At 34.4% G+C, this 12,119-nt stretch overlaps 1 protein-coding gene across 1 annotated transcript in view; it reads right to left on the bottom strand.

Moving 5' to 3' along the window:
• Positions 1-12,119, bottom strand: part of TRDN (triadin) — a 366,265-nt gene that overhangs the window by 93,349 nt on the left and 260,797 nt on the right. Inside the window, exons 19-20 of the mRNA XM_055087525.1 lie at positions 11,406-11,432; positions 2,260-2,307 (exon numbers count right to left, since the gene is read on the bottom strand). Of these exons, the coding sequence (XP_054943500.1) occupies positions 2,260-2,307; positions 11,406-11,432 (75 nt within the window). The remainder of the gene's footprint in view (positions 1-2,259; positions 2,308-11,405; positions 11,433-12,119) is intronic.

Genomic DNA, 12,119 nt, shown 5'->3' with positions numbered 1-12,119 from the left:
TGTGATTGATTGTCAGTGAGGAGGAGGAGAAATGAAAACTACTTGACAAATGAGAAGCGTCTACTTTGATTTTTATATGTAACTTGTCAAATTGGTAAAGCTCTACCTGAGTTTCAAAATATTTATGATGGCTTTGGAAGGAACACTTGTTTCTGTTCATTCTACAGCTGAGAGGAAACCTAATATGCAGAGTCATATTTAAATTAATGATTGAGGTATGAGATCTAAGACTAACTAGAGTCAAAGTAATTAATGCCAATAGTTTAATTTCATAAAAGGTTATTTCTCTCCTTATATTTCACTCTATACCCAGCAGTCAGGTCTACTTAATCCCAACCAATATGTCTGGTCTTACTCTAAACTCAGAGACCATTCTTGGTTAAATATTCCAGTGAATTCACTAACTGATGGTTCAATATCAATTCAGTATCTCTGCTCACTCCAATTTGACTTGATTAAACTCCAAATTATGTGTGCTTGTATTTCTGCCCTAACATCTAGGCTCCAAGTGATTCAGAGTCTGTGCATGGGTCAGTTACTGGTTATTGAATCTTTCCTTTTTAACTCTGTCTCCAGACCGTCTTCACAATCAAGGATTCCCTGAGGCTCAGTATCTGAAATCTAATTTCAGATGAAACCCATATACTGCTATTTGGACATCCACTGGTCTCACCCATAGCTGAAGATTTTGAACACAATTTTGTCTCACTTTTGTTCTTGCTTTCAACACATATAGATATCCTGACCTTATATTCACTTACTGGATCCATATACCCTGTATCCATGCCTAGATTATGACTTCCTCTGAATCTATATTTAGACTCTTAGCCTTGTCATTGATACCATGGCATTATCCACCCTGAAGCACCCAGGTTTTACCCACACATTCCATTTAATGTTGACAAGCAAAATTGATTTCAAAATAAAACACCATAAAAGAATGAGATATAGTAATATGGACTTCAGATAAATTCATGGCTCTGCCACTTATGAAAAAACTGATACCTAGTAAAAGATGTCAATGAAACATGTATCATGATAACTTACCTCAAAAATGACATCACACATATTACATTACTAAGAAAAGAACTATCTAGGAGACAGATTTTATTCCTATCTACTATAAATTCAGAATAATAAATAGAGCTGTATTTGAAAAAGGGAAACAATTAATCTCAATAATTCAATTGCTTCTAATTAAGTATTATCTAATAGTACAGTTTATATTTTCCTTTAAGTAGCATTTAATTTTTTGTCTTTCATTAGACATACATGTGTACTAATTTATGCATTAATTTATATAACTAATGTATATTAATTTTATTTTAATTTATTAACTAATATGTAAATTTATATCCATGTATTCATTTATATCCATATATATGTTGCTTGGGATTGAGAATGTGGATATGTATCATATATATTTTATAACTCCCTATAGTCCTGATATATATTCTCTTATAGAGCATATGCAATAAGATTTTTTAAGGAGAAAAATGTTATGCCATTTTAGTGGCGTGTATGTGAAAGGGTACTCCTGGTGTGTGTGTGTGTGTGTGTGTGTGTGTGTGTGTGTGTGTGTGTGTGTGTGAGTGTATGTTGAGGACAGGGTTGTTAAATTGTGTCTTGAGATTCTTCCAAAGACATTGAATACATTACTGATTTCATTTCTATTTGTAAAACAGAATCACAAATTTCAAAATTGTCCCAGTTTGTTTTGAATAGAGAATATGTAAATGTTTCATCATATTGAATATTTTTAACATGTATTAATGTTCTTAAAGATATTCTTTAGAGTGTCTACTGAGAGGAGTCAATATTCACATAATAGTTGCTTCTGATTAGACATGACAAGAGTCTAATGTCTTACATGACATCGTTCATGTAAGTTCTACTAGTCAAAGTTTCGTTTGCTCAAACACTAACCTTATAGATCAGTATATTGGATTTGAATGCTCTCCAGATGACTGGGATCCCATTGAGCTTACACAGCAGCATTTCTTCCATTTTTCAAAAACTAACTTACAATTGGACTATAATACTAGCTTTAGTTTATGACCCTAAAGGAATAAAACTATTGGCATTAGAGCACTGAAGACAAAGCCTTGTTAACATAGGTACTACAAATCTTGTGCAAAATGGGTTTCCGTAAAATCAATAAATAGAGCTCTTCTATAAGCACTAAACAATACATTGAGTTAGAAACCTTAGTATAAAGAAGTTATAGTCACGACATCTTTTTCTTTAAGCTGAACTTACCTTTTTTAGTTGAGGCAGCACCAACCTCTTCTTTGGCTCGTTCAGTTTCTGTAAATTCAGAGATTGAAGAACGAGAAATGGATATCAGACATGCGAGGTCAATATCTTATAGTATTCTAAGTCAGACAAGACTAAAACTGCCCAAAGGATAAAACGTATGTGGCACCTGAGAGCAAAGCAAGCAGCACAGAAAACCACGCTAGAATAAGCTTGAATTTTTTTGTAACTAATGAACTTCCTTAAATAACAATGCAGAAATTCTCTTTCAAGATACAATTCTGGTGGTACTAAATTTTATGCTTATATAAGTAGTGACCATAAAAAAGGCGGCTTATTCCACAGAATTATACTGGAATACTAATTTATTAGTTTATAGTCAAATCTTAAATGATGCATAAATTGTGGGGAAGAGCACTTGAAAGGCCTTCTTTGTTTAGCCTTTAACTATGGGGATGGCAAGCCATAATTGACCTCAATCAATTTGCTTTATATTATAAAATATTAGCCATAATGTTACAGAAAATTCCATTTGAATATTGCTTTGAAGAGAGAGAAAAATAAAAAAATTTTAAAAGGCCAAAATGGCTTCTTGGAGTTTCTCTGAATATCTAGTGTGGAAGATAGGAAGATAGGAGAGCTCTTCCAAAATTATAATCTGAAATGCTGGTCCTAGTGCAAAATGTTAGACCTCAAATCAAGGCTAATTAAAGTGGAAGTTTCTTTGATCCATACGAAAATTAGAAAATGACAATGAGCTGGTAAATTTTTACAAAGTTTATTTACTCATTTTATTAGCTTTTGATTATTCAAGGCTGTTGCCCTTGGACATCTGTATTTGTATTTTTAGTTTTATTCTTACTAGTAAATGTACATAATCCCTGTTACTCATATGCACTCACTCAGCAGCTGAGGCTCTAGAACAACCAGTAAACAGGGGTCTTCATGCCCCCTTGTCCTCCCTGTGCCATAGACCTTGGGCTGTGAGAGAGATCAGATGTCAGGAGACCTTCACATCACTTTCAGGTTTTAATTTCACAATATTAGATACCACAAGTTTCACAATTTGAGCCCAGGCAAGAAGTCATGTAAATAAGACTTCTTCAGGCTGTTTCAAGACCCGGAGCTCCAGGAGTAAGCAGAACCCTGGCTGTTATATAGCTTTGAGGAAAGACTTTAGACCAGTGGTTCTCAAAATTGGCATGCATCAGAGTCACTCGGGAGGGCTGTTGAAACACAGACATGGGCCTGATTCAGTAGGTCTGGGGCATGTCCTAAGAATTTACATTTCTAGCCAGTTCCCAGGTGATGCTTATGCTGCTGGTCTTGGCCATATTTTGGAAACTAATTACCACACTTCCCCTAATACGCAATCAGGACTAATGTCCCTGAAATCCCCAACCTTGTTCACCTTAGGTGAACTACCATGAGTCTAGGCTTCCAGCAGAAAACAGTCTATATGGCTTCATATTTCTTCTAAAAACAGACTCTTTTCCAAAGTCCTTCCACTGAGTCATCTCTATCATAGCACACATCCCTAAATTCTCAGCCTCTTCTCAAAATGTGCACTTTACTTTCTTCCTTTAACCAAACTAGTTCCCTAAGGACACTACATCCCCTACAAATGGTTTTCCAAAATAGAGACAGTTTATTTTTCCCCTATATACCAAAGTGTCTGGAAGTGACGTATATTTACTTCTTCTTTTTAACTAAATTAATAAATGCTGTTTATGACTTCTCCTTACTTCTTATTACTTCTGATGGATTGTTATCTCCTTGCTTCTTTCAAATCTCAGTTCTTTTGAAGTCCACAGGATCAGGTTGCACCCGGCTGTCTTGCTCTATTGCTGCCATTAACCAGCATTATGCCTGTGTCCCATTAATTATTGAATATTTCTATACATAGTTATCTGCTCCACTATTACTACTGTGATTTTTCATTAGGAACCACTCTCAACCCAGGCTTCACACTAGACTAAGCTGGGGAGTTTTTATAAGCCTGTGAGATTTAGACGTAGTAGATCTGGGGAGGACTACAGAGCTTTGAGATTCTGAGTTAATGAGTCTGGGATAAGGTAAGCCTGGCTATTTGTCTATTTGTAAGCTTGTCAAGATACTCTATTATTTAACCAGGATTGGGAGTCACTTATAGACACAGTCCATACAACCATGGGATCTCTCATTTCCTTGACCTTCTCACTTTTGAAAACTGGAGACCCCACTTCTCTGATCACTACCAAGAAAAAGTATCTTGGACTTTTTCTTCACTGCCAAGAATTTGATTTCAAAATTCCTATTCCCTGGCACCACTCTTCCTGTTATAGTTCACTTACTCAAGAACCTCCTCTAAGTAGTTTCTGACCCCATCAATACTTTCATTCCTTTGACCTTACCAGTTTCTCAATGCTCCAGATCTTCCTTATGTCCTCACTTTTCTTCTTTCAAGCTTATATTTAAATAAGCCATGGTTAAATCATTCACTTATTGTTCGTTTGCATAGTCATCTGGTATATTAAGTTTCTAGGGCAGCCTTTAAGTTATTAGGTGGCTAAAAACAACAGAAATTTATTCTTTCACAGTTCTGGAGGCTAGAAGTCCAGCATTAAAGTGTTGCCAAGGCCCTCTGAAACTTGCTCTGAAGGCTCTTGGGAAGAATCCTTCCTTGCCTCTTCCTAGCTTCTGTTGGTTGCCAGCAATCTTTGGCATTCCTTGGCTTGTAGCTGCATCACCCCAATTTCTCCCATTATGTTCATACAGTTGCCTTCCTTCTGAATGTGTCTGTGTCTCTAAATCTCCCTCTCCTTAAAAGAGCACCAGTCATTGGATTTAGGGCCCATTCTAATCCAGTATAGCCTTATCTTACCATGATTGCACCATTAAAGACCATTTTTTGAGATAAGCTTGCATTCACAGGTACTGTACTAGTTAGGATTTCAACATATCTTTTGAGGGGATGCAATTCAATCCACTACATGTGCCAAAACACCAAACCTACTCTCTGCCTGCCACCTGAGCCGCCATCCAAACTGGAGGAAGGCCCCCATCTGCTGCAGATCTGACTTCAAATGTCTAGTCACAGTGTTTAACAGAGTGCTCAGCACTGATCAGCAATACTACCACAGACCTAGTGAAGTTACTTTCTCATTTTTCTAGACAAGTGGTTCATGAATACCCCTCCTTTCTCAAACTTCCAACATCCTGTAACATAAAAGCAAGTTGCTGTTGGGATCTTCATAGAGAAAGTAGAAGCAGACTAGACTATCTCATCTTTTCACCACCTCACCAGCACACACCAGCACCATTCGTCTTCTTTCCAGACCCATAGGATCACCATTCCCTATTTAATATTAATTCCTCCAAATTTGCCTGCATCCCAACTCCTGTTGCATAGACAATGACGTTACTCTTGCAAGTATTGCTTCTCTCTGCTACTTCATCTGCTTTCCACTTCACTGATGTTGTCACATCAGCTCAGAAACACAAAATGTCACCGTTTATAATTTCAGACCACCACAGCCTTCACTCCTACATGTCCCCTACCTCAACTACCTCATCCCTCTGTGGTCCACCAGAGAGCTGCTATGCCCAGTGTCACCACTTCTATCTTCTCATTCTCTATTTTTTAAGATTGTTTAATTGTGAAAGATATAAATGAAAGGCATAAAGGTGTATAACATATGTGATAACATATGTGCATATTTTAATGAATGGCAATAAAAAATGCACATCTTTGTAACCCCTTGTAAACTTAAGTAATAAAATATCACCAAATACTTTGAAACCTCTTACTTGTCCTATTACCACTGCATACCTCTCTCTTCATCTCAGAATTATCACTGTCCTATATTTTGTATTAATAATTTCTTTATTTTCCTGCACATTTTTTGTTACATGAATTTATCTCTAAACAAAGGTAAGGCCATTTTTTACAGATTGAATTACATTGTTTAGAGATATAACTATATAAATTGACTTATACTTTTTAATTCTTATAATTTGCTTCCTTTAAAATGTGTGCTGAGACGCAGTGTTAAAATTGTTTAACAAGATGGCCATTAGACTTGGGTAGCTTTAGTGCCTTTGGTGGTCTACCTAAACAAACCAAAGCCAGAGTCAACTAGATTTATCTCAAATCTGAGTGATACTCAAAAGCAATTATCATAAGCTAAACAAACTAAATTATTTAGTTATTTAGCCAAATAACTAATTTTCCCAAATAAGACAATATATGTTATAATCAGTTAAATATATTTTTGCTTTGCTTCCATGTATTCTCTATAAAAACCTTTGCCATACCCCGCAATGGTGGAGTGCCCCTCATCATTTATCTCTTTTATCACTGCCCTATTTGATTCATTGTTTACTTAAATAAATTGTTTAACTTCTTATACAAGCCACGTTGATATGAGGAACTGTAGTTGATTGATTTAACTGCTGTATAGCATTCCACTTATACATATTCTACAAATTATGTATCAATTTTCCTGCCAATGGACACTAGGTCATGTCCTGTATGTGTTATTATAAAATAATGCTGCTATGAATATTCCTGTATATGAATCCTGGTGCAATGTGCAAGAATTTTCTTAGAAGTGAAATTGCTAGGACATAGTATGTGTCTCTGTTTAACTTCTCTAGATAAAAGCCATATTTTTCCCCCAAATTTTACACTCACACCAACACTGTATGTGAGAGTTTCTACTGCTTCATATCATCACCATCACCAGAATGAACATTTTTCTCCATTTGTGGTCAATTTGATATATGTAAAATAGTATTGTGGTTCTAAGTACATTTTCATTATTACTAAGAGGTTAAATATTTTTGATATGTCTATAGGCAATTTGTGTCTTGTTTTGTTTTCTTTTTGATCCTAACTTATATCTTTTGCTCATTTTTTCTACACATTAGTTTATCAAGTTCTTTCTCTTTTTTTATATTTTTAGAGTTATTTATTTTTCATTACTAACCTCTAGTTACTTATATATGCTACAAATATCTTTTCCAAAATTGTAACTTGTCTTTTATCTCTTTATGGCATCTATTGATGAGTTTAAAATTTTACTGTAATCATTTTAGTACATTAGATTTTTTATTTACAGCTTGAATTTATATATATAATTTTTGTGATCCAACCATACTTCAAGAAAATATATACATATATCTTCCTATACTTTTTTCTTTAAATTAATGGCTTCTTTTGTTTTTACCATTTAAGTCCCTGAACCATCTGAAGTTGATATTTTGGAATTGTACAAAGTAGGAATAAATTACATTTTTTTTTTTGGCAATGAATACCAACTACATCAGCAACATTTTAAAATAATCTCTCTATTCTCTAACTATTGAAATGGCTACTTTTTCTTATATCAGATTTTTGCTAAAGTGGAATCATTTTAGGTCTCTTTTTGTTCCTGTTTGTCCTATTGGAAAACTTGTTTAGATCTGCACCAATACCATGCTCCCTTGAAAACACAGTATCATGACACTGTTTTATTAATATGACTCAGGTCACAAAGTACTTGTCTCAATAGTCATACTTCATACTTATTTTGCTGTACTCATTATTATACTTTCACAATATTAAAATTTATTCCTGATTTTCTATTTGAAATTCTCTCCTCCTCCTCTCTACTTCCTAATGTCTAAACTGAACTCAGATTCTACTTCTGCAAGTTCTCATCTGTATAGCTTGGATCTCTTTGAACCAAACTTGATAAATGTTCTTAAGCTCCGAACCATGACATTTTTCCAATTTAGTGCTGGCACTCAGGACACCAACCTTGGCTCTATATGTGGGACTGAACAAGAAGCACATCTTGGCCTAACATCTAAGTCAGTCCCAGGTTTCTCACAGTCTAGTTTTCCTGGCACTTAAACCTCCCCAAACCGTCCCCTGGCATTGTATCAGTACTATTTTGAGTTCATTCAGTCAGCATCATCTGTGATTTGGGTAGTGATCATATAACTTATTATACAAACTAAGCAGGTGAAAGAAGGTGTTAGTAATAATTATTCCAGAATAATATGAATAAACCCACATTGCCCTAAACAACTGAGATACCTATCATATATGGCATCCAACCTGTTGTCTAGACACACACCCCTGATATCAGATCTACTAGTTCAGGCCCATAGATCTTTCCCCCCAGCAATTTCCATGACAGAATATTTAAACTATGTCCAAAAAGCCATACCACTTTCTAACTAACATAAGCTGTCCCCAAATAGTCTTCTAACATCATAAAACTAAATAAATCCAAAGGGGTTTTATTTTTAAATTCTGCATACTGGCTTCTCCTGAACAATCTGACATATATTACTAGATCAAGAGATAGATATGTGACTCACAAATTTAGGTATTGAAATGTAGTTAAGGTGATAAGCAGAGTCAGGCTTGGTGGCTGAGCATACCACAAAAATCTAGTGTAGTGTTAAAACCAAGGAATGAAAAATGCCTGACCAATGTCATTTAATTCAAATTTAGGCCCACAATTAAAAATAACTAGACTTTGGCCCCTGATCTGGTCTTTGGTGTCTTTTTCACTCAGAATTCAAACTGACCACAGGCTGGTCAAACATACACATGGAATACATGATCAAAGCCCTATGGTCCTCGACATAAGGAACTAAGTAATGTATGGCAGTGCTTCCCAAGGTTTTGAGGAATACTGGTCCTCGAAGTGTTCTTTGGAAAAAAGAGGGTGATGTGGTCAAATATATTTGCTAAGCGTTGTCTACTACATTCCCTCTTGATTCACCAAGAGGAATGTTAAAGATCTGAAATGTCCATGAGTCTTGGTCCTCCTCCTCCTTGGAAATGACTAATCATATCATCAACCCCTCTGTCTCTATCCAATGTGGCGGTGGGGGTGAGGGAGTGTGTGTGCAGTGGACTGAAGGGAGGAGAACTGGGTGTGTTGAGGCATTTTTGTACACACTATGATAAAGGAATCTGTGTTGACTTGTGGAAATAGTAAATCTAGATTTGGCAACCCTGTTGGTCAAAGGCACTCTTCCTCCATCCACATAATCCCTGACAAATAACTTTTCATGTGGAGGCATTAAGTGCCCCTCTGTAGTGCTTGCTACATCATTGAACATGAAGGGCCTCCCTTTTCTTCAAGTTCATGGTACCATGAGAACATCCACCCTGTACTGATACAGTTCCCAAACTAGTCTGTGTCCTCTAGTGTTTTTCTTACAGTGATTTTGGTTTCTTAAGACCTAGAGCGAACAGTTCCATGCCACAAATTCAATTCACATTCTTGTTATCTCCTTTAATTGAGTGCTAAAGACAAATTACCTTTTACTTTTTCCATGGACTTGCTCTAGTCCTGTCAATTTCACCTATCCTTTTTAATTCAATACCATGAAATTGTATCACATAAATACTTAATTTATGTTAATTAAACTATACATCTCACTCTCTCATTTGCTCATAGTTTAAGATAATGTAAAATCATATCCTAAATATTCAGGTTATACACACAAAACTATGTGTCCTTACTATGTGGGTGACAGAAGGAATTTTCAAGAGTATTTGGAATGATATGCCTTAGGGATTAACTTTATAAATAGCACACTGTATATAAAAGCTATGTAAATATTCTTCTGTTGTATGATTTCAAGACCAAAAAAAAAAAAACAGTTCTTATATGGGGAAATGGATGGTCACATTGCTAGCAGAGATTTTAAACAATTTATGAATTATCTCTAACTTTTGTACTGGGAGATAATGCCCATGTCAAGTCCAAATCGTTCAACCATACAAGGAGTTGAATATTAATTCTTTTGAAACCTTTATACTGTGTCTAAGATGATTTGGCAACCTAAATTTGTTAATTTCCTGCAAAAGATGCTGATCTCTTCAAAACTTGATTGGATAGTGTTTCATAGATAGCAGAACTTACAGGGTTTTTTTTATTGCAAATGAATATTTTTATCTAAATGTCACATTTTTCTAGGAAGAAAATTTTCATTTTCAGAGTAATCTTCAATCTAGAGTCCTCTACCAGTTCTGCAAAATTATCAGTTTTGTTTTATATATTTTCTTGATTATGCATTTCTACAGACTATTAGCATACTAAATATTCTGAAATATGAAGTTCTAATCAGCTTATATTCAACTAAAAATTGTCATGAAAAAATAACTGGAATTTTAGATTCATGTTATACCTTTCCTTAAGGTCTACAATGTCTATGTAAACACTTCCAACTGTAATATTTTTTAAAAGACACCAAGCTACTCAATATTATATTTTCCAATTTTTTTCTGATATATTCACCAATGATATACCCTGTCTCAAAAACCTCACAGTAAATAAAACATGCATTTGTTTTTTGTATTAGTACCATCATTAATACTTATGCAACTCTAAATCAAAAGGAAAATATAAACATATTTACATAATGCACAGAAATGAGGTTTGATCTTAAATCTTATATACAAAGCTTAGAGAAGCTAAAAGAATATTTTTTCTAAACTCAGATATACGCCATTATGCCTAAATTTTCATGAATGGCCATCTGTTAGATACTTCATCTAATTGAGAATTAACAACAAAGAAAAAAGCATTTATCCTTTAGCGTATTGTCAAAGCCACTATTGATGCAAATGCCATGGCATACTATAGTTGTCAGTCAATATTTATTCTAAATCTGAGGACAGAAGCCTTAAAAGAAAATTATGATATTGCAAGAGCAGTACTTAATAATTAATTGTTGGGGGGTTTCTTTTCATTAAAGACACAATAACTTTCATAGTAGACAAATTATGTTGCCTCCTGGTTTGATCAAGTGATTAATCACTAGGAAAATTTTCTAATGTGTTTAAGAAACTGAAAACATCACTTATCATTCTGCAAAATGGGAAACAAAAATATAAACAACTCAAAAAAGAGGTTATGACCTGGACAAATTAACATTTACAAGTGAAAGCTCTATAGATAAATTTTAATAAGAATTGATTCACAGAAAAGACAAGGTTGAGTAATTATGCATATCAGTTTAACACAACAAATAATCAGAGCAAGAAACATCTGATAAGTCAGCCTAAAAAATTAGCATTAGCACTGTCTATAGCAGAAAGTGAAATGAGTAAGCTGCTGAAATATGCTTTTTGTTTTCTCAAGGTTTAGTCAACATACTTGCTTTAACTTGTTTTTCACTTGGAGCTGTTAAGGACAAGAAATAATAAGGTCTAAGTCAGTTACAAGTCTCCTTGGGTCTCTCTCTAAAATAGTTTTCTAAAATAGTTTTTTTTTTCAAAAATACTAGATTATAACCTTGGAAACTAAAGAAAAATGTAGGTCTGAGGAAGAAAAAATACAACGCTGTGCCATTTTCTTTGATAAACTTTAAATATATGCCATAAACCAAAGATTTCTTTTCTGATATTCATATACCTTCTCCCAACACAGAATGCTCATTCATGACTCATTCATTTTGTTTTCCATTTTAAATTACTTAAGAATCTGATTGGTTTTATATATATGCCAATGCAGTTTCCTTAAAGTCTACAAAATGGTATGAAAGGAAGGAAGTGAATCGATAAATTATCCAATTGTTTCAATTCTAAAAACATTGTGAATTACAGCTAAGTTGTTACACTGTAATCACGCCATGAAATGAACAGATAATGATTTCAAGAAATTTAAATTATTGTATTTTGTCAAATTTAATATTGGATAATAATGTTTAGCTATTAAAACTCTTAAAACTATTCTATCAAAACATTTAGAGAAAAGCTAACAGCCATCCTTCTCAAACTCCTCCAAAAATTGCAGAGGAAGGAACACTCCCAAACTCATTCTATGAGGCCACAATCAGCCTGATACCAAAACCAGACAAAGATACTACAA

The sequence above is a fragment of the Physeter macrocephalus genome, chromosome 10 (assembly GCF_002837175.3).
Source record: "Physeter macrocephalus isolate SW-GA chromosome 10, ASM283717v5, whole genome shotgun sequence".
Lineage (NCBI taxonomy): Eukaryota > Metazoa > Chordata > Mammalia > Artiodactyla > Physeteridae > Physeter > Physeter macrocephalus.
This window is presented reverse-complemented; position numbering and strand designations above follow the sequence as displayed.